Here is a 26,946-nt window from a genome sequence, read left to right on the forward strand (position 1 = left end):
TTTCAGTTAACAGCTGCCAGGATGTTGTATTGTTGTTTATATTATTATTATGCTGGATGACTCCACCCGCTTCATATACAATAGATACATATAATATAATACATACTTATATAAATTTAAATATACTTACATACATATATAAAAATTAGTGGGTGGAAGATAACGCCTCGGCAGGGCAATCAAACGGCTGGGGGGTTGGGTTACGGTTGTAGGATGAGAAACCGGCGCACTGGCTGCGAGCGATTTTTTTTTTTAATATGTTCAATGATAACTTTGTCGTTTATGAATCGATTTTGATAATTATTTTTTTGTTGGAAAGGAGACATCCCAAGTGTGGTTCCATAATAAAGAAACCAGGATATGATGATGGAATCCCAGAGAAATCGAGGGAAACCCTCGAAAATCGTAGTGACAACTAGTGCGTTTGTTAATTTTTTCGTCTACTTACCTTGTATTACTTGTCAATGTAATTGAAGTCGGTTTTTGTTTTTCGTTTGCGAGCAAACACAATTATTTAGTGATACTGTCTGTATATAAAAAAAAAAAAAACAAAAAAGAGAGAAAAGCTTCAGAAAAAGATAAGGAAAATACTCCTTTATTTCAGGTTTGATATTAATAAAAGTATAATTTATATCATTACAACTTTACTAATTATTTGCATTTTTTTTGTATAGATATATAATGACCAGACGCAGGCCTGAGCAACATCTCTAAACTTAATTTTAGTTGCATATGATCGCCATGTATTGTGTAACTTCGGAGTATGTGAGAAAGTTGAGTTTTCATAAACATCATAGCGTAAATTCGACCTGGGAAAAAACGAAATATGTCATTAAATACTCACTTTCTAAAAATATAATTTATGTCTAAAGTTTATAAACAGTATACGAATATTCTTAATATTGATTTATTTACGTTTAATTAGTACGATTTTATTTTTGTGTTACCCACACATTAGGGAATTCTAAACATTTTTTTAAATATTATATATTTAAAAAAAATACATTTACTATTAATTATTTTTATTAATTTAGCAAATTGGTAACTGTATTGCGAATTAAATATCATATTACCCACTGTTCCAAGTTAAAAAAATTAACGTGCTTATTATGTCGTATTCATTTTTTTCTTAAAAATAATATAATATGTTGCATTTTTTTGTAGCAAATGACTATTGTACAAACCTATACAATTCCGTTTTCCAACACTAAAGGGCATAAATGCATTTGAGTTAGACGGCACTTTGTTTTCCAGCCAACGTTCTGGTCGAAACTGATCAGCATTTTCCCCCCACATACCGTTACGGTGGACTCCATACAAAAGAAAGAGACAATTGTTTCCAGGTCTTAAGACATAATTCTCTAAAATTAGAAAAAGAACGTTCAAAATTGACAAAGGTCGTTTGGGTTAAAATTAGTCTTGTATACTGTGTTCACTTACTCAGTTTAATTTCTTTGTCAATGTATCTTGATACGAATGGAACCATCACATAATAACGCATACATTCTTTAAGAAATGCTTCTAAATATCTCATTTGCACTAAATCATGTTTTTGCACGTCTCTGTCAGAGTCTCCAAATACATTTTCCAATCTAAAATAAAAGTTTATGAGTGATTAAATAAACGATTTCAATAAAACCTTTTGGTTTTGTTAACGAATGATAAACTAGATCAACGTCATTTTATCAAAAAGGGAATTTTACATTTACTGCCCGTCGACTAATCTAATAAAATCAATATGTATAATGAAAACTGATCTTATGTACTACAAAATCATCACCCTAGCATAACTCTGTTAATAAATGAATTGTGTGCTAATAATATTCGACTTACTCATTCATAACTTTTTCTTGCACGTTTGGATAGGAACCAATCAAAATCAATGCATACATAATAACAGTTGCTGTAGTATCGTTACCGGCTATTATAATTGTATGTATTTCGTCAATTATTTCATCATCTGTTAGGTCATTGCTAAAATACAGCAGCTGTTCCAGATAATTATTTTTATCTACAAAATAGAAAAGATTCAATTGTATGATTGGTTTTAAATAAAACATTAGATAAGGGGTGTTGTTTATTATTATTTTTATTTATACTTTATAGATGGAGACCGCGTCTTAGTAAACGCAGTGTGGGAAGTCCTCCGGCCCGGTAGACCAACACGATCTACATAAGATTTCCGGTGCAGGCCAGTGTAGGGGGTGTATAAGTATTGCAGAAAAACGGAATGTCTGACGTGAACTTGGGGAAACCTATATCCAGCAGTGGACTGCAATAGGATGAACTAACACAGTTACATAATACACATTAAACGTATTCTTAAAATAGTTGCATTGTGTCGTATAATGGGCGGACTTATGGCTTTTTAGGAATTCCTTCCAGACAACCCAAGTATAGAAAGAATAAAATTATTGTTAAGACTATTATTAATAGAGAGGTATGATTTATTTTTCCTTAATTTTAGTTTCTGAAAATTGTTAATGTTAATAAATTACAAAACAACTATTTATAGTTTAGCTAGAGTGCGAATCTTTTGCGATAAACCTTGGATGCAGATAGTTGGTGACATAGAAAATGTGGGACTATTATACAGAGATTAAGTATGAATCACATAATCTTTGACATTTGACGAGTATATAATAATCCTTACCTTTTTGGTAATTGACATTACTTTTTTGTCTCAATGCAATTTCTTTTCGTTTCCTAGACAAAACCTGTAACAAAATATTAAGATCATCACAGATATGACTATTTAAATTTAATCAATATGACATCTACTAATTTTAACCGTTATAATTATTTTTCAAAATAAACAAAAATAACAGTATAATAAAAAAAATAAAAAAAATGTACATGCGGTTGCCGCATCGCTAGGAGAGAGCTGTCTTTCCGAGAACATTTGGGCAAAGGAAATGAAGAAAGTAAAGCGGAAAAAAGTTTATCAATTGGTTGCTTTAACACGCACAGCCCCTAATTAAGGCCGATAGTGATAGGACGTACAGACTAATAAGACTAATAAGTAATAGGGAAACATTGACTTATTTTTCTTTTATTTATTTTTATTTTTGACATTATATTATGCTTTTAATTATTTTGAATGTTTTAATTATGTTGATTGGATTTTAATTTTGACTTTGATTATAAAAATTTTAAGTGTGATTTTAAATGACTTTAATATGGATGTGTTTTTTTTTTTTATTTCGACTTAGTACTGATTTCAGTAGTGATTGGATTTTAATTTTAATTTTGATTATTATTGTAATTTTAATTGAATTTTAGTTGTGATTGGATTTTTTTTCTATTTTTATTTATTTTTAGTTTAGTGATTGGATTTTTAATGTCACTTGTATGGATTTAAATCTGAAATAAATAAATAATTATTATTATTTTAAAAGTGTGCTGTGTGGCTACGGCACTAAAGAATTTAGCCACCCCCTCTCTTCCCGTGGGTGTCGTAAGAGGCGACTAAGGGATAACAAGGTTCCACAACCACCTTGGAACTTAAGAAGCCGACCGATGGCGGGATAACCATCAAACTGCTGGCTTTGAAATACACAGGCCGAAGACGGGCAGCAGCGTCTTCGGTGCGACAAAGCCAGTACTGCGGTCACCAACCCGCCTGCCCAGCGTGGTGACTATGGGCAAAACACATGAGTTCACGTTATTTTTGGCGTAAACTTGTGGAGGCCTATGTCCAGCAGTGGACTGTATAGGCTGTAATGATGATGATGATGATGATGATGATGATTTTAAAAGAATTAACTTTAAGCTGAAAAGTATTACTCCAGCTATCAATTTAGTTTTTATTATTTGTAGTATATCAGGTAACCTAAGTGCGCAAAAATTTGGACAAACAGAAGAGATATTTTGAGATGAATTATTAATAAAGGAGCGGCGATAACACAGTCCCTTAAGGTTTACCTACAATTAAGGTCAACCAGTCAGAGACAAGTAGTTAACTCGTGACTGAACGTGATAAGAAACTACGAAGTCAGTCTTTTACCGAACACTAAAGACTACCGATAAAACATTTAGAAGATATACTAATGGACTTTATTCGAGATTTTCTTGCTAATGAATGCGTATTTTATTTTAACTTAGTCTTTGTCTATTCTAATACACAGCATGTCATTACCATTATTTTACGAGTATTTATTTAAGTTCAAATGTAAACATACCAATTCCGAAATCGTTCGTAAGCTATTCATACATGATTGTTCTTCTTTCTTTACATTACTGAATTTATATATAATATCGGACATTAGCCAGAATTTTTGGAATCTTTCGAGTCCTTTGTCAATTGCCGTGTCCAAATCTGTTAGAAATGTCTTGGATTCTTGGTCACTAATTTCAAGGCCCATTGCTGTCACTGAAAAATGTGTTTTATTTTCGTTATAATTTGACCTAAAGATTGTTTGTATAAAGTGTTAATTGGGTCTTACACCAGTACTAATTTCAATCAGTACCGTTCAGTTCAGCCTATCGCAGTCCACTGCTGGACATAGGATTCCACAAGTTAGCGCCAAAAATGGCGCAAACTCATGTGTTTTGCCCATAGCCACCATGCTGGGAAGGCGGGTTGGTGACCGCAGGGCTGGTTTTGTCGCACCGAAGACGCTGCTGCCCGTCTTCGACCTGTATATTTCAAAGCCAGCAGTTGAATGGTTATCCCGCCATCGGTCGCCTTTTTAAGTTTCAAGGTGGTCATGGAATTTTGCTATCCCTTAGTCATCTCTTACGACACCCACGGGAAGGTGGTGGTTAGGGGGTGGCTATATTCTTTAATGTCGTAACCACACAGTAATTTCAATGAACTCTGAATATTAAAGAAAAATACATAAAAAAACCTAAAAATTTTGTTATTTCAAGAAGAACGCATGACATTATGTCGTAAAGATAGATACTATCACAAAATAAGGATTATATCTTTATTTTTAGGAAAATGATTATTTAACACTTGATCATTATGAATAGTTAATAAATGATACTAATACATACTAAAAATGGTGTCTAATGATGTGCGTTTCAAATACTTTGTACAATCAAATGGACCTTTTCCACATTTCTTCTCAAATTTCTTCACTAATTTCCTGCCCTGACTATTGAATATTGGTAAATAACTATCCAGTATTTGTTGATTGAAGGCTGGCAATAATAATTTACGGTGTCTTTTCCATTTTGGTACTAAAAACAATTTCAAATGTTAAAACTACATTTAATACAAAAAAAATAATAATTTTCATCCATTTTGGATTTCTACTCGATTATAATGTTTAAAAAATCTTGCAGTTTAAATTTGAATGAGATTCATAAAAGTATATTTAACTATATTTTATGCGTACTAAGTTACCATCGTACCTTCGGCAAAAACTAGGCCTTCACCAAGTAACCTCTTAGTTATTGCGCTGAAAATTTTATCCTTGTCTAGACAAATATTAGATACAACACTAATATCATCTGGATCTGTTAAAACTGAAATGATAAACGTAAGTTGCTTATATACCCATATATATATTTCTGATTTTATTGCTATATTATAAAACAGAAATTAGGAAATCTAGAGTAACCAACGTAACTCAATGTTAAAGCGTTATGAAATTGCAATTCGATTTCGTGACGGAAAGTACCGGGACAATTTACTGACAAAAGAACCAAGAATTCCTGGTACTTTCAAAACCTAAATTTTCTAGTACTGAGCACTACTCACCATATAACTTTTTAGTACCGATTAAAAAGTATGAAGCGTTTCCTTTATCTAAACATTCATTTGTCAGCTCCACGAATTTATCCCAAAGTTCTGGAAATAATTATATTTTGTTATAACTAGAATGTAATAACGGGTTATTTTTCAATTCCTACAGTCTTTTTATATATTTTAATATTTATTATCTTGTTCAAATATTCAATCTTCAATAAAAAAAAAAAATGGTTGTCTTTCTGTCTAATTCACTGTCTGTAAGTTGGTTTACGGATGATAGTTTAACGTGAAAACGTCATAACAAAATATCTTCTCGGAAGCATAGGCCAATCGAGTGGAAGAGAGATAGATACGTAGCAAGGCAATGAGTCATCATTTTTCGTGCATGCAGCTGGCGTTCATTGATTTATTAGACGTTGTCACGTAAGGTTAAAGATCTTTATAAGGTTAAAGATCTTTAACGTTGTCACGTCAAAATATTATTATTATATATCTACTAGCGGTGCCCGCGGCTTCGCCCGCGTTGAATTCAGTGTTTCTGAAAAACTCTCATCAAAATCTGCTTAGCCGTTCCGTAAACCTTCCTCTTGAAGCCCTCTCTCCATTGGTGAAACCGCATGAAAATCGGTTCAGTAGATTTTAAGGGAATCGATCACATACACTTTTGGGGACTTTGTTTTATACTATACTAACTGTTGCCCGCGACTACGTTCGCGTGGTTATGAAGATATGCATTACTATTAAGATGTTGCACTTGAAATGCTTATCACACTGAGTAACTTTTTAAAAGGCACAATTTAGTATAATTTAATAGTTATTTTTATAAAACCTCTCTATACACCACATTTTTAGCTTTATTTTCAGGCTGCAGTATAAATAACCTATCAGGCGAACTTATAGCTGCTGTTTATGTTTCGTACAAACTATCAACCCCAATTAAACCCCCTTAGCGGTGGAATATCGCAAAATCCGTTCTTAGCGGACGTCTACTTACTATAATCTACCTCCCTGCCAAATTTCATCTTTGTCCATCCTGGATGGATTAAAAACCGCTGGATGGTCCCAGCGGTTTTTGAGTTCTCGTGATGAGTGAGTCAGTGACCTTTCTCTTTTATATATAGATTACGATACATTATTTTGACACCTCCTCACCATCTATTGAGCATACATTTTAAATTTCAAGTCTCTTACTCAAAAACATCGGACTTTCATATAAACTTCCAACCCCCGTTTTATCCCCTTAAGGGTCAAGTTTCGTAAAAGCCGATCTTAACAGATGTTTACACTCTATAAGGAACCTACCTGCCAAACTTCAAGTTTGTGGCTATTATAGTTTCGGAGATTTCGTGATGAGTGAGTCAACCTACCATCCCCCGTTTTAACCCCAAAAGGGAGTTGATTTCTAAAGATACGTTATTTGGACACCTCCTCACTATCTATAGAGGACACATTTTAAATTTCAAGTCTCTTACTTTAAAAACATAGGACTTTCATATAAACTTCCAACCCCCGTTTTACCCCTTTAGGGGTCGAGTTTCGTAAAATCCGTTCTTAACGGATGTTTACGTCTTATAAGGAGTCTGTCTGCCAAATTTCAAGTTTTGGCTATTATAGTTTCGGAGATTTCGTGATGAGTGAGTCAACCTACCATCCCCCGTTTTAACCCCAAAAAGGAGTTGATTTCTAAAGATACATTATTTGGACACCTTCCCACTATATATAGAGCATACATTTTAAATTTCATGTCTCTTACATCAAAAACATAGGACTTTTATACAAACTTCCAACCCCAATTTTACCCCCTTAGGGGTTGAATTTTGTAAAATCCATTCTTAGCGGATGTCTACGCTCTATAAGGAGTCTTCCTGCCAAATTTCAAATTTGTAGCTATTATAGTTTCGGAGATTTCGCGATGAGTGAGTCAGCGTACCATCCCCCGTTTTAACCCCAAAAGGGAGTTGATTTCTAAGGATACATTATTTGGACACCTTCTCACCATCTATAGAGCATACATTTTAAATTTCAAGTCTCTTACTTCAAAAATATAGGACTTTCATATAAACTTCCAACCCCCGTTTTACCCCCTTAGGGGCCGAGTTTCGTAAAATCCGTTCTTACCGGATGGTTATGTCCTATAAAGAGCCTACCTGCCAAATTTCAAGTTTGTAGCTATTATAGTTGCGGAGATTTCGCGATAAGTGAGTCAGCCTACCATCCCCCGTTTTAACCCCAAAAGGGAGTTAATTTCTAAAGATATATCATTTGGACACCTTTTCACCATCTATAGAGCTTACATTTTAAATTTCAAGTCTCTTACTTCAAAAACATAGGACTTTCATACAAACTTCCAACCCCCGTTTTACCCCCTTAGGGGTCGAGTTTCGTAAAATCCGTTCTTAGCGGATGCCTACGTCTTATAAGGAACCTACTTGCCAAATTTCAAGTTTGTAGGTGTTATAGTTTCGGAGATTTCGTGATGAGTGAGTGACCTTTCGCTTTTATATATATTATAGATTATAGATACATAAAATAAAATGGTAGGAAAGTCAAAACTGTACATAAAATATTTTTTTAAAAGAATACTTGGGGTGTGATCTACAATCGACACCGAAGCCAAAAATATAGTTTTTGGAATTTTTGTCTGTTTGTCTGTTTGTCTGCATGTATGTCCAGGATAAACTCAAAAAGTACTGCATGGATTTATTTCAAATTTGGCACAAATATTATATTATAGGATACATATTATCACGCTATCATCTACGGGGAACGAGCAGTAAACCTTTATTTCTTCAACGCATTCTGTAACAACGTGTAATCTAACGACAAATATTTAGATATTGTTGTTATTATGTTAATAACCATGCTATAAGCTAGATTCACACTATAAATAAAGACATTCTGTAGTATATTTAGTATCAGCATTGCACCCGTGCGAAGCCGGAGCGTGTCGCTAGTATTAAATAATCTTAAATTAAATAATCTTAGTATTATGTAGGAGTTAAAATTATTTTATAAGTTATGAATTTAGAAATAAATAATTGTCTTTGTTGACATAAATGGGAATTTACTGTAATTTTATTTTACGTATTACTTGCTTTTTTTCATTAATAGATAGTTTATAACTAAATTAAGATTATTTACAGTGTTATTTTTATCAAAATTACGCGATAATTAGTTCACATTGTTGCTGTACATTGACCTTGTAACTTATTAATTTAAATTACTCTAAAAGCAAATTAGTATTACAACCACTATCTATCTAGGTTAATTATTATTCTAAGTAAGGAAATGTATATAATGATAAACCCATAATAGAATAGGTTTCTTATTTTTCTCTGTCCATTTTTTTATAGGTATCTTAACGGATTCGTATCAATTGTAATATATTACATGAAATATTTAAATGCTAAGCGATCTAGAAAACTAGCAGGAAGGGAAAGTATGTCAAAAAATCGACATAAGTTTTTATTCTCATAAAAGCTTCACCTCTATTTTATTTTATTAGCTATTTGTCTAATGTTCTATGATAGTTGTCAGCTTACTAATCTAAGATTTAAATTGCTATTTTGTCTTACGAATTTACATCGGCTCAAACCTAATCGCAACCAGATTTCACACGCTAGGAGAGTTGAAACAGTCTGTTTTAACTACCTCGCTTGCATTTTGGATTTACCGAAATCGGAGCGTATAAAAAGTACACAAAGTTAATGAAAGGTTAAGTCGGTTATAATAACTGAACAAAAAGATTATGTTAAGCTAAGCTAATGCTTTAATAGAACATTAACTTTGAAATGTGTGCTTTTCATAACAATTTAGTGCTAGGAAATTTAGTTCAACGCTCCTAGTTACATTTTCAAGTTGAATTTTTATAGGTATAAAGGAAATAAGTAATAGAATAGCTGAATATGAAATAACGACTCTCTTTGCCGTACCCATTTGTTAGTTAATTAAATAAAGTTTCATTTGGTATACAACACGTTACTTACTATCGTTTATTTTTAAAGTTATGGGTCTTAATGTAAAACTATTTCATCTCTCCTAGGACTTCCTTATTGGAAAATTTACTATTATCTATAATTTTGTTGTTTTAATAATTTTTATTTTTATAAAATCTTCCACAAATTATATGTACAAAAAAAAATAAAAAAATGAAATTTGAGAGATATAATAAGCATTTTAAAAATAATTAGCAGTCCTAAACATTTTTTAAATAAGATAACTCCTCGCCTTATTGTCTCCACTGGTGACAAGAGGGCTGGTGCATTTTTTGCCCAGAGAATCGGCATAGCGATTCAACGGGGAAATGCTGCCAGCATTCTTGGCACAATTCCACGCGGACATGATTTATACCAAAACTATCTATAAATATTTAGTTCTTAAGTTGTGAATTGTAAATATGTATAATATTTAATAAACTATTGTTGATTTATTTTTAAAATAATGTTTTTAAATATAAATTTTAATCAACTTTGTTGTGTTTCAAATCCACAGTAAAAATTTTGCTCCTAGTGACACTTACGTACGTAATTTCCAAACATCTTATACGTATGTCCAATCAGTGGAATGCTCCCTGAAATTATTGGTGGTTCTCCATTTCTACGTCTCGTTAACCAAGTCCAGTGGAGAATAACAGCGATCAGTATCAGTAACAATATCATTGTCTCTACAAAAAAATCATGAATAAATAGCCTGGGACTGATTAAATAAATTCTGCATTTTTCATCATTTTCATGCAAATATCACTTTTGTGCAGGAAATGAAACCCTTAACAATGTTTCCAAATTATATATAACATACCACGTTCAATGTCAAGCTAATGCTTATTAACTAAGACACATTAGTTAATTTAAATTTCATACCTATTAAGATAATTCTATGCTCCATATAATTTAAATAAATTTTGTTATGTAACTAGGTCGGCAAACAAGCGTACGGCTCACGTGGTGGTAAGCGATTACCGTAGCTTATAGACGCCTACAACACCAGAAGCATCGAAAGCGCGTTGCCGACTCTATCCCCAATTTCTCCCACGAGCTCTAGTCACCTTACTCACCAACAGAAATGCAACACTGCTTGAAAACCATTAGTTTAACTAGCTTGAATATTTATGATCTTCTGCAAGGTAGAGTATACTACCCCAGTCGGGCTGCTCCATATTTGTAGCAGGAAATTTCCTGCTATGCCCTATCTCAGTTACGTAATATCTTTTAAGACTTCCCAATATTAAACGTAACGCACGCGAAAAAATAAATTTAAGCGTGGGTTTAAAATGTGTCACTTTCATTTGATAGAGGTGTATTGTATTCGTATTTTCACAGGAGATAAATAATCGTCTATTTACGGTAAAGACACTAATGTCTGACTTGTATGTGTAAACTAAATTTTTCGAAGTGATATTCTCAAAATATTGGATTTTTGCTGTAAGTAGGTGTGAAACCATGCTTCAGAATACATCCATGCAGCATGAATAATGAATATGTATCATAGTAATAATAATAAAATTTACATACATAAATTTGACCACCTAATTCTGCTCAACGACCTTTTACAGTACATAATCTAGTACTTCTTTATTAAAATTGACTGAATGATATTCAAATTGGAAATCTTATTTATATAAATAGTGTATAAAGAATTGAGTCTGTGGAATATGTTGCGAAACATAAAAGGACAACAATAAAATTTATTTTAAAACAATTGTGTTTGCAGGCAAACGAAAAACAACCGACTTCAATTATATCGACAAGTAATACAACGTAGGTAGACGAAAAATTAGTCAAGTAAATACGCATTATCAAAGATTACTCCAAAAGTTCTAATTAGATTTCGATGTAATTTAAATGTGACCACATTATAAACACCGGCTTTCGATTAAAAATTAAAAATTATCGAAATCGGTACGGTACACCCAGTAAAAAGTTATGCAAATTTTCGAGAGTTTCCCTCGAATTCTCTGGGATCCTATCATCAGATCCTGATTTCCTTATCATTGTACCACACCAGGGATATCTCCTTTCTAACAAAAAAAAGTATTATCAAAATCGGTTCATAAACGACGAAGTTATCCCCGAACATACATAATATATATATATATATATATATATATATATATATATATATATATATATATATATATATATATATATATCTACGGTCGAATTGAGTAACCTCCTCTTTTGAAGTCGGTTAAAAAGGTGGAAAACAAGCGAGGAGCTGTAAGGGTATGAATTAAATAAATAAATTACTTTTTACTAACCACAACATTAGTCGTTTGGAGCATGAAATAATCGATAAAAACAAAAATTTGCTCTTGCTACAGTATGTTGCTCTACTAAACAGAATCGTTTTACTAAGTATTGGATGAACCCATGCTCACCTGTTTCTTGCGACAGCAGCAACTTGTTTCCCTCCAAGATGTCAAATTTTTTTATTTTATTTTATTTTATTTGAATAGCTTACAGCTTATTATAACTATAACTCATACAGAATATGAATTAAAAAAAAAGCTAATAACAAGCTACCACATATAGAAACACATATAAGATATAATAAGATAATTAGATACTGTTTCATAAGATAAATTGATACTGAAATCTTACACCAAAAGCAGGCTAAATTACTTGGTAAAGAATTCGGCAGACGACAGTTTAATATAACGACAATATCCGGAGTGACAAGTAAAAAGAACCGGAATGCGATATTTTTGTAACGATAGAGCCAACTTAGTCTCGTAGCATATAATCGCTTATGTTTTAATTAGATATTTAATGTTGTTTTTTGTCACCTGCGTATCGTTTTTCTGTATTGACTAGCTCTTATGTACAGCTTCTTTCACATGGATATTGATTGTATTTACAAAGAGATGCTAAAATAATATCTTATTAAATGAAAATTATTTAGGTCCTATTTGTGCACAATATGTAGAGTTCGCCTTTCGTGTGTTAGGACTATCAGACTACTCAAAGAGATCGCTCTTCATTGGGTTTCATAGAAAAGTTTTGCAAAAAACAGTTTTCTCTTAGGTCTACAGCGGTCCATCCAGTGTCTTCGCAAACGACGAAACACTTATAGATTTTCAATCAAAAGCCCTAAAATAAAAATTCCTGCGTGAATTTCCGACATGACAGACAAACTTTTAAGATATATATTAAAACATAAAAATTTCACTAATATTAAAATACTAGTGTCTTTTTTGCGTGGGGAAAATCCATCATGGATACCCTCCGGCGCAGGGGCGCCAGAGGGTTGTGCCAGACTCCTATTGACTAAAAAAGGTCTAGCTAACATTCGCCACCTCGCACCGGTGGTAGCCCCGGATGAAACCTCCGGGCTCCGGCACAATGGTGGAGTGGCCTCGCTCACAACAAAGCCACCCCTCAGACGTGTGGTGTCGGGTCGTCCAGCCGACTCCACCATTGAGACCACGATTGAGACGAGGGGGGCGAGAAGGTTGGCAAACCGTCTTCGGTGTGACAAAGCCAGCCCTGCGGTCACCAACATGCCTGCGCAGCGTGGTGGCTATGGGCAACACACATGAGTTCACGCCATTTTTAGTGCGAACTTTTGGAGGCCTATGTCCACCAGTGGAGTGCGATAGGCTGAATTGATGATGATAAGTGTTATAATATATATTTTATTATATATTAAACTCAGAAATTTTAGTGATTTACACACACAAGCTCTTATTTGTGCCTGTTGCACTAACGGTTTCGGTCCTCGCACCTGACAAACATTTGTATTCGTCGTGGTCTGAGCGTTTGTGCAGTCCTTGTGGGTATCCCCACCATGCCTTGGAAAACACGTTAAGCCGTCGATCCCGGTTGTTATCGCACACACCTGATAGCGATCGTTACTCATAGTGGGAAACATATCAGCCAACCCGCAGTGGAGCAGCGTGGTGGATTAAGCTCCCATCTTTCTTCCTACATGGTGAAAGGGGCCTATGCCCAACAGTGGGATATTGTAAAATATGAAGTCTCTTAAGTTTATTTATATAAACGCACAGTCTGGTCAAATACCACAAATTTGATTAACTAAATTGCATAACTGTTACATTACAGCCTTAAATTGTCATCGTATCTAAATCCTGGATAAAAAGCGACAGTGATGTTCAGCTACAACAAATTAAAAACTACATCCACTACTATAGCCATAGGACCGGAAAGAAGAAGGAGTCTCATCGTCAGTCGTATATATATATATATATATATATCTCAATCTCTTTGTCAATATATCTTGATAAGAATGGAAACATCACATAGTAATGCATACATTGTGTAAGATAATGCTTCTTTAAAGACATGGGTGCGCCTGACGTTTGCGGGTACCGACTTGTGATTCTTGAATTCGGCGCGGGCGATAGAAGGCAGCCGCGGTCAGCCGCCAGGTATGAACGCGACGACCGCTTATTATACTTTTAAGCACAATACGAGTCGATTATTATCACTTTGTACTTTTTTAAATAATATACTACACGTTAGAATAATACAGTCCACTTTATTATTTAACCAGCATTCGGTTAGAGCCAGTTTTGTCTACCACCACAGAGCATTGGCCCAACAGGCTTAAAAAAAATACATAATTATTATTTTTTTTAATAAGATTATTTTTTCAAGTTGAGGCTTTTTTATGCATTAGGTATATTGTAATAAAACTACTTCGTAGGTGTTTACTAATTTATTTTCACAACTTCACTCAACCAACCAGATACTAAGAATGCGCCACTTCTCTCTTAACACGTATTTATATAATTTTAACAAAGTCAATTGATTGTCTAAATTACATTGAATTACCAAATAACATATTCAAATACATTTAATTATATAATATTACTATCAACTTAATTTTTACTAAATTTAACACTAAGATATCTAAAACAATCCAATAAAATTATAAAATGAATATATTTTAAGTAGACCGTTAAAATCTTTTTTTTTCAAATACCCTACTTTAAAAATTACTAAAATCACAAATTGATAGTTTATTTAAAATACAACCTTATGAATTTAATACACTTATAGTAGACTTTTAACAATTTTTAAAGGAAACTCAACACTATACAAGATTGTTTTAAAGGGCAGAAAAGTTGGTTAGGAGCTAGTAGTGACAATAAGTGAGGACAGACGTAGTGCGCGCCCAAAATCTCATAATTTTGGATATTTTCTAGATAATATGCTATTTCATACAGCTATATTAAAACCAAAAGAGCTTGAAGCATACAAGATTTTGTTACCATAATAGCTTTAAAAAGGCCCAGAGTAAAGAAAAGTCTTCTACCTAACAGTAAAGTTCTTTTTCTTTTTGTAATAGAAGGGCCGAAACTTTATCTACTACGCCGCCGCTCCAGGGCTGGTTTGAAGATAATTGACCACGAGTAACAATCGCAGTAGAGAGAGGCTATGCGAAAGACCGAAATCGATATTTTTACATGGTCTTGGAGGTTAAACCGTTGTTTTCACCTTAAATTTAAATTGAAAAAGAAATACATTTATTACATAAATATATTTCACACATATACATTTTACTAGCAATAATTATTAATATTATTGATTCAAAAGCATTTTAAATTGTCATTTTACAAATTTTAATAATATTTATGTTTTTATAAATTAATTACAAAAAAGTGAAGCTATCATTGATTCGGAATATAGATTCTGCAAGGAAGACTTAAAAAAAAAATCACAGTGTAGTATCATCAGCTTCATTGGGAGCTTGGAGCGACATCGTTGTGTAAAGATTATCTCAAAAGTCCTCTACAATGCGTATTACTCATATTTCTTAATATTAAAATTTGTGTTACGACATACTTATTAAAATTTATCATCTAAGGTATAAAGCATCATTTACTCTTTAACCTGTCTTCAATCGTAATAAAATGTCCTGACACAGGTTTCAACAATACATCTAACTTAAGTACTATATTTGAATGATCGGCATGTATTTTGTAACGGCGAAGTAAGTGGCATAATAGTGTTTTCATCGACATCATAGCATAGGTTTTACCTGAAAGATAAACAGCAGTCAGTTAAAACCAAAAGTTTTAAACGTATATGTTCCATTCATTTCACTTCTATATTTCATATAAATATAGTAATATTATAAACGAAGTAATATTATAGAAGAAAAGATTTCATTTTTGGTAGTTTGTATCGAAAAAGCTCAAAAACTACTGGACCAATTAAAAAATTTACCATTATTTCACCAATAGAAGGCTACGTTATCAGAGAGTAACACTGATTATATTTTAAAGGTTAATAAACGGAACTGCCAAAATCATAAAAGTAGACTTAGGTACTTTTGAAATATAATTTGACTACCTTTTCGGACTCGAAAAGGTAGTCAAATGATATTTCAAAGTATTGTTAAACAGTCAACTAATCACATTACATACTGTAAAAAATATTTGACTTACCTATGCAGTTTCTCTTTCCAATGCTGAAACTGGCAAAATAATTCACATTTTTTGGTATTGTTTCTGGATTTAACCATCTCTCTGGTCTGAATTCCTCTACATCCGGTCCCCACAAAGGATTCCTATGCACGCCGTAAATCAACATAAGGCAATTATGCCCTGGTTTTAGTGTGCAGTTCTCTAGAATAAAGGTAAAAAAAGTTACAGTTTTAAATGACAATTGAAAATAAATTAAAGTCAAGTTTAAGTCTTCCGCAAGTAAGATAACTTCGACGTTCGCTTGGTCCCACATGGGACCCTTGAGGGACACCCGAAGATACCTGAAATGGACTTGACTGATATTCATTGACACATACGACAGTTTAAATAAGATTTGAACTGACACATTCACACCATAGCCACTCAAATCTATTTCTCTACCTCCTCTTCTCCCTCTCTCTCTGCTCCTTCTCTGTGAAAAGTCTGTCTATCTATCTGTCTGTCTGTGAAAAGTATTGTTTGGTCGAATTTATGAAACGCCTGACTAAAATCGGTATAGATTTTGAGAAAAAGAGAACTAGTGTCTGAAATAGAAATCTCACGAAAAGTTGCTTACTTCATATTGTTTTTATACATATTTCAAACAGTTTGTATGTAGATGCCTCAAAATATTTATTCTACACTAGCTGTTCCCGTGACTTCGTCCGCGTGGAATTTTACATAATAGTTATTTTTCAGTTCACAGAGTTATAAAATAAAAATAAAAAATTTAAAATAAAAGTAGCCTAAGTTAATAAGAATATTACAGCTATCTGTCAGTGAAAGCCCTGTCAAAATCGGTCCAGCCGTTTCAGAGATTATCCGGAATAAACAGACAGACAGACAGATAACAATTATGTGTTATTTTTGTATACGTACAGTGTATAGTATATGAATTTAGTAAAAAGCAGTTATTTTAATATTATAAACAGACACTGCAATTTTTGTATAGATAAAATGTCAATCGAATCCAAAATTCAGTTACTACAAGAAAAAATTTAACTCTATAGTATTATCACTAGTTTTTATCTTGAGGGCTGTTTTAAATATTAGATTCAAGGCCGACAAAATTGCCTTTCTGTCAGGCGAACTATTGTTTAGTAGTCATCACGTTAGAATTATCTAGCTTTTACTTACTTTAAATTAGTAAGTTACATTTTGCGTTATAAAAAAAATATGTAATTTTTATACTTACTCAGCTTAACTTCACGATCGATATATCTACCAACGAAGGGCGCCATTACATAATATCTCATCGTTTCCTTGATCACCGCTTCTAAATAGACGAGTTGGGACAAATCACTTTTTTCTACGTCTCTATCTCCTAACACTTCTTGTAATCTATAATATTTACATAAAAATATTATTTCGTCAATGGTTCTTTTGTTAAAATAATTGTGTTTGCTCGCAAACGAAAAAAAACCGACTTCAATTACATCGACGAGTATACAACGTAGATCGACGAAAAAATAGTCAATTAACTACGCGTTATCAAAGATTACTCAAAAAGTAGTTATCAGATCTCGATAAAATTTAAATGTGACCACATTATAAACATTAGCTTTCGATTAAATTAAAAATTATCAAAATCGGTACACCGAGTAAAAAGTTATTGCGGATTTTCGAGAGTTTCCCTTGATTTCTCTGAGATTCCATCATCAAATCCTGGTTTCCTTATCATGGTACTAAACTAGGGATATCTCCTTTCCAACAAAAAAAGAATTATAAAAATAGGTACATCCAGTAGAAAGTTATGCGGTATAATACAACGTAGGTCGGCGAAAAAAGCGTCAAGTAAAAACGCATTATTAGATGTAACTCGAAAAGTAGTTGTTAGATCTCAAATAAATTTCAAAAAAACCAAATAACACATACCACCTTTCGAATTCGAATTGAGAACCTCCTCTTTTTTTGGAAGTCGGTTAAAAATATTTTATAAAAATTTGCTATGTCATCATTATCATCAATATGTAACCGACATAAAAAAGGAAGAGTTTTCAATTTAATTGTATTTTTATGTGTAACTTCAAAACTTTTTACTGGGTGTACCGATTTTTATGTATCTTTTTTAATCAAAAACTGTTGCGTGTGATGTGATACCTACCATTAAAGTTTCATCGAGGCTTAATAAGTAATTTTTGAGTAATCTATTTAAGTAATTATTTTTTCGACTACCGTACTACGTTATATAACTCTCGATACAAATTGAAGTCGATATTTTTTCATTTTTGCAAATGAAAAAATATCGACTTCAAATGCAAACACAATTACACCTATTCAATTTTTCATTACAGCCTATACAGTCCACTGCTGGACATAGGCCTCCACAAGTTTACGTCAAAAATAACGTGAACTCACGTGTTTTGCCCATAGTCACCACGCTGGGCAGGCATTCAATTTAATATGCACTTAAAAGGTCTCATTTGGTTACCAAAGCAGGAATTGGTTATTATTATTATAATAAATCAGCGTGGTGACTATGGGCAAAACACATAAGTTCGCGCTATTTTTGGCGTGAACTTGTGGAAGCCTATGTCCAACAGTGGACTGTATAGGCTGTAATGATGATTATAATAAATACTGACTCTTTATATACTCGTTCCTGAACATCAGGATATGATCCGAGTAACAGTAAAAAAAAATTAGTAACAGTTGCGGATGTTTCGTGACCAGCCATCATAATAGTGTTTATTTCATCTCTTATCTCTTGATCCGACAATGTTCCTTCATCGTAGTCCAAAATTAGGTCCATAAAGACTTTTACTTTTGGATCTGTATCAAAATAAATATTAGGAATATTTAAGTTATGAAAAAAGTTAGCTGTGTAATAAGCAACCCAATAACATTTTTGACTGTTGATTCTACATTTTATTGTAATTCTTTCTTACAAAGGATAACACTCAATTACGGTTTATTCGAAACTCGTTGTAGATTACATAGCGATCAAATTTTTTAATTAAATAGCCCATTGATTTGGATTGTTGATTTATTACCTGTCATAAAATTGTAAAGGTGTTTACTTACTTGCGTCTTTGTTGCTATTAGAAAGGCTATTTAATTTTCGCTGAGCTCTTTTCTTTCGTAAGACCTAAAATATTACAATATTACTACTAAGAGATTTGTTTTTTGTTTGTTTGTAAAAGATTAACTCAAAATTACAAGACAGATTTTAAAAATTTTATTTTATTAGATAGATTTTAAAAATTTTTCACTAGCGACTGCTACAGGCTAAATTTAAACGGTCTCTCTCTTCAGCCTATCGCAGTCCACTGCTGGACATAGGCCTCCCCAAGTACGCGCCACACGTCCCGGTCTTCCGCAATCCTCATCCAGCCTACACCGGCAATCTTACGTAGATCGTCGGTCCAACGGGCCGGAGGACGTCCCACACTGCGTTTGCCAAGACGCGGTCTTCACTCTAGGACCCGTCTACTCCAACGGCCATCGGTCCTGCGACACAGATGACCAGCCCACTGCCACTTCAACTTGCTAATTCTGTGGGCTATGTCGGTTACTTTCGTATTTAAACGGTATTAAATAAAAAAGTTAAAATTGTGTAATCCACGCGAATGCTAATTACTAAAGAAGTAGTCAAAGGCTTAACAGTTAAAAACAAAATATGTACGTACTTACCATATCACAAGTGTCTTGTAAAAACTTCACGCTAGCGTCTTGTTTCTTTTTGAGACTACTAAAACGGTATATAAAATTGGGATACAGCCAAATAGTTTGGAATCTAAGTATGTTATAATTAAGATATGATTCAAATGCCTTAACGTAATTCAAAGCAACATCTTCTGTGATTTTGTCGTCTATTGCCGTTACTGAAAAAAGGTAAAAATATGTAAATTTTTATTTCTAAGCTTCACATATATTTAAGAGTAAGAATAAAAATTTAATGCCATTCAGCATTTAGCAACTGGAAAATTTCTCTAAAAGTTTTGTAGGTACTTTAATACTAACAGTCAAATAGTTGTTTGTACAATTAAATAAACAATTGTAACATAAAAAAAAAACAAAAGTAATCATAGTATTTTTTTATGTCTTGAAATCGTAAATGAACTATTTTTATCAGAAGCTTAAAAATACGGCCGCTTGTAAAATATGATTCTAACAATATTGGTATGGGTCAAGAAATAACTTACAGCAGATAGTTTCCATAAAAGTCTGTCTGACGTAATGTGAATGATCAAAAGGGCCCTTCCCTTCGACTTGTTTTAACCGTTCGACCAGGAGCTTACCCTGAGCATTAAAAATACCCATAAAGCCATCAAGTATGAGTTGATTAAAGGCTGGGCTTATCAGCTTACGGTGTCTCCTCCAAGTTGGTACTAAAATATAAAATACTATCGGTCACAGACACGTGGTGAGGCAAAAAGACTATTCTATTATTAAGGAAAAAAGGCTAGACTTTCAAAACTAGTTAATCTAACAAGGATTGGTGGATATTTTATAGGTATCTTAATTACGATGAAACTTGGAATACCAAGTTTCATCGTAATTAAGATAATATTCTCATATTTTCTAAATATTTTTTATCGTGACGTATTTTCGTTTCATTGAGTTTTGAATTACGATTGTAAAGAAGTTTAACTTCAAAAACTACAATATATCATGCGAAAAAAATAACAAAGTTAAACATTAAAAATTCTCAAGCACACGTTCGTTGTCATTGTACGCCTCGAAGGAGGCTGTGCTTTATTCTCACAAATTGATGTGTGTATGAGTGAATGTGTGTGTGTGTGTGTGTGTGTGAGTGTGAGTGTGTGTGTGCATTCGTGTATATGCGTGAGTGTTTGTGTGTTGTTTGCGCATTTCGCTTTTGCCAGCCCTACGACTAAGGTCTTAGGTCACTCAATATTTGTAGTTAGCAAAAAAATTGAGTGTGAAGCGCTTAATAATTTATTAAAATTATAGATAAGAAACACACTTACCTGGTGCATAAAGTAAACCCAGTCCTAGGAGTTCTTTTGTGAAGTCGTAACTAAATTGATCTTTCTGTAAGCAGGTATTGGACAAGTGGTAAATGTCGTCTGGATCGGTTAAAACTGTAAATAAAAAAAAAAATAATAATTTCTTTCATTCATTTGATACTTAATATGGGTATAGGAAAGCATAACAAAATTAGTCCGCCATCTTTAAAAGTCGACCATATTAGATTTAGAATGACGTCACTTAATTATTCAGATTATTCTTAGCAAGCCCTTTCATTTTGTGTACACATATTGTAGGAAAGCGTAAAAAACGTTGTCTGCTATCTTTAGGGTCATTAAATTTAATTTAGAGTAACATGACTTTAGACATGACATAGTATGATCCTTCATTTGATACCCATATAGTAGTCGTGCATTAAAACAACTAGTCCGCCATCTTTAGAAGTCCGCCATATTGGAATTAGAGTAAATTCACTTTATTTCTCAAGTTACTTACCTACAATATGGGTACCAAATAACATTTGAACATAACTATATAGTCCGTCAACTTAGATTTTATCTGCCATGTTGAATTTAAAAATTATATAAATAAAGTATACTTACTGTACATTTTGTACGGTCCAGTATAGAAAAAGGATACATGACCTAATTGCATGCATTTATAACTCATATCTTTGATTTGTTTCCAGAAATCTGAAAGTAAAAACAATATACAGACGCCAAATACTAATAAAATATTTATATTTTCAGTTACTGTATGCTTTAAATATCACTAAGAAATAAATAAAATTAATAAATGAACAACTAATAATGTACTCGTATATTGTTTCTTGTAATAACATCAAACAATGTTTAGTCAAGAATTAGTTTAACATACGAATTGACTGCACACCTATTTAACAAATTAAATCGCCAAAGATATTATAATTATACGAAGTCAACAAACACCTTAATGATAAAAAAATATCCTAGCTCTCTTTATTGATTTCTCCCGTGCCTTTGATACATTGGTGCATCGGCAGCTGGTTGACAGATTATATGACTGTGGAGTGTGTGGCCCACTACTGACCTGGTGCAAATATTACTTTGAAAATAGAACCTTTACTGTTGAAGTAATTAATATATGCAGTAGACGTTTGTCTGTGACTGAGGGTACAGCTCGGGGCTTCGTGTTGGGCCCACTTTTCTTTTTATTTTACGTCAACGACATGACAGTATGTGTTACCAGTTCGCGGATGATTCATGTCTTTTAATTGCTAACAGGAATCTCGAAGCCACTCTAAACACATTACAAGTCAACCTGGATGCCCTAACACGATGGTGCCATAACTCTGGTTTAGTGCTCAACGCAAGTAAAACAATACTATTGATTATTAAGTCTCCAGAAATTGAACACTTTGTAGTAGAAAATTTGATTGTTCATAACCATGATTGTCTTCAAGGGAAAAATAAAGAAAATTGTAAACTATAGAGATTACAACACCCGAACACAGACATGAGAGAGGCATGAAATTGAAGGATAAGTCAAATCATTCTCTCTTTGTGCATGTCTCCGACTGCATGTTATGTACGACGTTGCATAAAGTTTCGAAGGACAACCGTATTAATATATTTTAAATGTACAGCACAAAATGTTTGATATTGTTTCTATTTATTTCGCTGACTTTGTGTGCATATTGAATTTTTATCTTGTTCCAGCTTTTTCAGTTAATTTTCTATTAGTTGTTCTTCACGCAGGCGGGTTTTTTTTTTTTTTTTTTAATTATTATTTTATTGTCCTTTGTAGTTGTGTTTTGAACGTTATATCCATTCCGCTGTAGGACCTCTTTAACGTGTGCTAACTCTGATTCTATGTGGTCTTCGTCACATGTGCGTGATTGGTGTTACTACAGCGTTTAAGTGTCGAGGATGGATCCTTATAAGCCGTAAACTACGGCTAAGAATGGATTTTACAAAACTCGACCCCTAAGGGGGTAAAACGTGGGTTGGAAATTTGTATGAAAGTCCTATGTCTTAGAAGTAAGAGACTTGAAATTCCAAATGTATGATCTATAGATGGTGAGAAGATGTCCAAATAATGTATCTTTAGAAATCAACTCCCTTTTGGGGTTAAAACGGGGGATGGTAGGTTGACTCATTCATCACGAAATCTCCGAAACTATAACACCTACAAACTTGAAATTTAGCAGGTAGGCTTATTATAAGACGTAGGCATCCACTAAGAACAGATTTTACGAAACTCGACCCCTAAGGGGGTAAAACGGGGGTTGGAAGTTTGTATGAAAGTCCTATGTTTTTAAAGTAAGAGACTTGAAATTTAAAGTGTAAGCTCTATAGATGGTGAAAAGGTGTCCAAATAATGTATCTTTAGAAATCAACTCCTTTTTGGGGTTAAAACGGGGGATCGTAGGTTGACTAACTGATCACGCAATCTCCGAAACTATAACACCTACAAACTTGAAATTTGGCAGATAGGTTCTTTATAGGGCGTAGACATCAGCTAAGAACGGATTTTAGGAAACTCGACACTTAAGGGGATAAAACCGAAGTTTGAAGTTTATATGAAAGTCCTATGTTTTTGAAGTAAAAAACTTGAAATATAAAATGTATGATCTATAGATGGTGAATAGTTGTCCAAATAATGAAATTTGGTACACAGATAGTCTAGAGCTGAGAAAGGACTTAGGCTACTTTTTAATGCCAAAAAAGGGATATAAGGGGTTGAAAGCTGGGGATGAAAAGTTGTATGGAAGTATCAACATTTTTAGAGCGGATTGAACGAGAGGGTTGAAACATTTTTTAGGCTGAATCGATATAAATAAATTATGCCATTGAAATTGTGTAAAAGTTTTATCCTTAAGGGTGTAAAATAACAATAGGGAATAGAGGATGAAAGTTTGTATGTTGAAATATGTAAGATTAATGTAAATATTTTATAAGTTTGCTACAAGAGATAAAATATTTATTTAACTAATTTTTCATTTATAAATAGTTGTTAATTTTGGAATGTTTTACATTGGATCCGGTAGACTGCGCTACCATCGCAGCATCAAATATTAAATATTATTCTATTTTAATTTCAGTTTGTCCCGACAGTTGGTGATGCGATCAAATTGAGAAAAATATTTGAAATTTTGTGTTATGGCAAAACAACGTTTGCGGGGTTAGCTAGTTGTTTATATATAATAATTGTTTTGGATTTTAAGATTAGCTAGCTCACAATTGAATTGATAATCGAACAATGACACGCAAAAACGTTAGTACAAAAAATTCTCATGAAATCTACAAAGCACGTGTTAAGCTAAGCTTACGAATGAGACAATGGTTAGTTCAAAAACAAAAAAAAAAGACTTAAAAATATAACAACAACTATAGTCATACTAACATTATTAGGGATAACTTAATTGATGGAAGTCAAGTTTGAAGAATTGAGACCAGCACCGCCTATTGTTAAACGGTTACTGCTGTTCATGGATATTTGTAATATTAGAAGAGTTACGGGTGCGTTGCCGAAAAATTGTTCAACAGTGGTTACAAGTTGCTTACTGTATGAGGAAAAATAATAAAAGTGAGTTTAAAACAAATATGCGAATTAGGTAGAGTTGGCAATAAACACTTCTGATTGACAGTGAATGCAGTTAGAATTTCCTACTTAGAATCACATATCAATAGCAGTATCAGCTGCTTAAAATAGGACCAGAAAGCAACCTCGCTGTGTGATCTTGCTTCTTAAAAGAGAAATAATTTAAAAAAATACTTACTTTCAGTATTTCCAAATAATAAATGCGAATGTCCTATAAATGGTAGAGCCCCTGGCAGCATCGGTGGTTCGTCTGGTTGTCGCCTGGTATACCACAGCCAATAAGCAACACATGAAGCGATTAATATCAGTAAACTCAGCATTATTATATCTGAAACATTATATATAATATTAAATAAATTTTTATTTAAAACTCATTGTTTTTTTTTTCATATATCTCAATAAAAATGATTCGCCGTAATGTATTTACGCCCATAACTTCCTAACGACGGTACCCAATTCGATAATTCTTTTTTTTTGTTGTGTTTGTTATTATCAGAACTATAAAAGAAAATTTATGAAGGTCGGTCGGCAAGGTCGGCTAAATTCTGCTTTGTTGTTTGGGTGGCGACAAATGACTCTACATTCATTTTATATAATTTTAAAAACATAGGAAAAATTTCGCGATAAGCTTACATATTATATATAAAATTGTAAAATTCAATAAAATGATGTGTTTGACTACTACAAAGTTTGTTTTCAGTGTATTGGAATAAATTTTTTAAATATTTGGTAATAATTTAATTTTTTTCTTATTATTAGTTGCCACGTTATAGTAAACTTTAAATGGGCCGTCTCAAATTAAACGTAAAAGAGATCTGTTAAATGAAGCTAATCTGCACGTCATTTGATGTCATTATTGAACGTGAATACGAAGTAAAAATCATAAGTCTAGCTAGCTATTGAACATTGAGGACATATGCTGTGTGGACGCTTCTTGTTGTAGAATCAAGTCATGCTCATTATAAGAATGCATTTTCGTTGAAACTGAACCAACATGCAATAATTTAAATCCATATCCATTTCACTATTGATATCCATAATTAGGAGGGATAGGTTGTACAAAAATATGTATTCCACCTATTTGTTGCGGCGGCCATTTTCAATTATAACAAATGTTGAAATTTTTCAATTATAAAAATTATTTATTTTTATTTTCATCAGAACTAAAAGCGTATTCCAAATTGCAGCATAAAACTTGTCTAATAGCATTATAGCTAGATACCTACATAATATCATTATGTGTGTTACAAGTCAATATAATATCTTATCTTGTTAACTATTTCCGTACTATTTTACAAGTACATAATTTAATCATTTGGGAAAAATCTTATGGGACATGACAATGTCATCCGAAAACTAGCTTATTACAATATTATTATTAAACTTTAAATTGGGACAAACAGATCAGTCAACAATAGTAACTACTTCATTTAATAATTTAAAAATTTAAGTATTAAAAAAAATATAATTAAAATTAATCACTAAATTAACTTTCATACCAACAAGATCTGAAGAAACTCTTAGAAGAATCTAAAGACGGTGTTATTTAGATTCGCTTCTTATCCGTAGTAATATCCACGTCAACACCAAAACACAAAGTAGATCGGTTCAGATTTTTTTAAATTAAGTGGATGTATAAATAGTATTTTGAAATTTGTCTTTGTCTAATGCTCCGACATTGGATAAAACTCCATGTGATATGACCAAATTGTAAATATAAAAATGTGACTATTTTAAATTTGTTATTGTATTAACACTAGATTATGAGAAACATTGTTACTTATTATTGTATAATTATAAAAATATTTCATTTACGATGTGAACTAATTAGTAGGAATGGAAAATTGTATTTTTGGAAGCGTGGCGGATAAAGTTTTTTTCTTACCTTTGTGTACCAAATTTTTAATTATAATTTTAGTAATTTAAAAAAACCGATTATAGCACAAATGGATAATACGAGCTTATACTTTAACTCGATCGTTGTTTTAAATGAAATGACTTCATAAATTTTTTACTTAGTACATAATATAGGAATGTAATTTAAATACTAATTGTATTAAAATTAAAACACTATATATATTAGTACCAATATATATATATATGGTACGCATATATGAGTGTGTGAGTGTGTGTGTATATATAAGTGCTATAATAATACAAATGAAAGCATTACGCTAACGTGGCTTTTTAAATACAAATGTGAGAAATACGCAAATATATATTTAAATGACCTAACATGATATTATTTATATAAATATTAAAAAAAAAATAGATTTTAAGTTGTTAATAAAAAATTTAA

At 32.5% G+C, this 26,946-nt stretch overlaps 1 protein-coding gene across 1 annotated transcript; it reads right to left on the reverse strand.

Annotated features, from left to right (window-relative positions):
• Positions 1–593: 593 nt before the first annotated feature.
• Positions 594–21,674, reverse strand: LOC123664997 (cytochrome P450 4V2-like). The gene is made up of 18 exons (XM_045599359.1): positions 21,668–21,674; positions 21,065–21,178; positions 20,276–20,461; positions 19,764–19,954; positions 19,155–19,218; positions 18,716–18,902; positions 17,326–17,471; positions 16,113–16,292; positions 15,545–15,703; positions 5,711–5,800; positions 5,362–5,475; positions 5,002–5,187; positions 4,182–4,372; positions 2,654–2,717; positions 1,834–2,011; positions 1,441–1,592; positions 1,185–1,361; positions 594–809 (listed from the first exon to the last, which is right to left on the reverse strand). Exons 1-18 carry the CDS (start codon positions 21,672–21,674, stop codon positions 652–654), a joined length of 2,544 nt encoding a protein of 847 aa, XP_045455315.1. The 3' UTR covers positions 594–651.
• Positions 21,675–26,946: the final 5,272 nt, after the last annotated feature.

This window comes from Melitaea cinxia, chromosome 23 (genome assembly GCF_905220565.1).
Source record: "Melitaea cinxia chromosome 23, ilMelCinx1.1, whole genome shotgun sequence".
NCBI lineage: Eukaryota > Metazoa > Arthropoda > Insecta > Lepidoptera > Nymphalidae > Melitaea > Melitaea cinxia.

What these genes read in the sequence shown, in the direction of transcription:
- LOC123664997 (XM_045599359.1), bottom strand. An exon ending in ATCATTAGACACCATTTTTA is followed by an intron (nt 4,373 to 5,001) that starts GTATGTATTAGT and finishes CACATTTTTCAG; the next exon opens with TGACAGCAATGGGCCTTGAA. An exon ending in TGACAAAGAAATTAAACTGA is followed by an intron (nt 1,362 to 1,440) that starts GTAAGTGAACAC and finishes TTCTAATTTTAG; the next exon opens with AGAATTATGTCTTAAGACCT.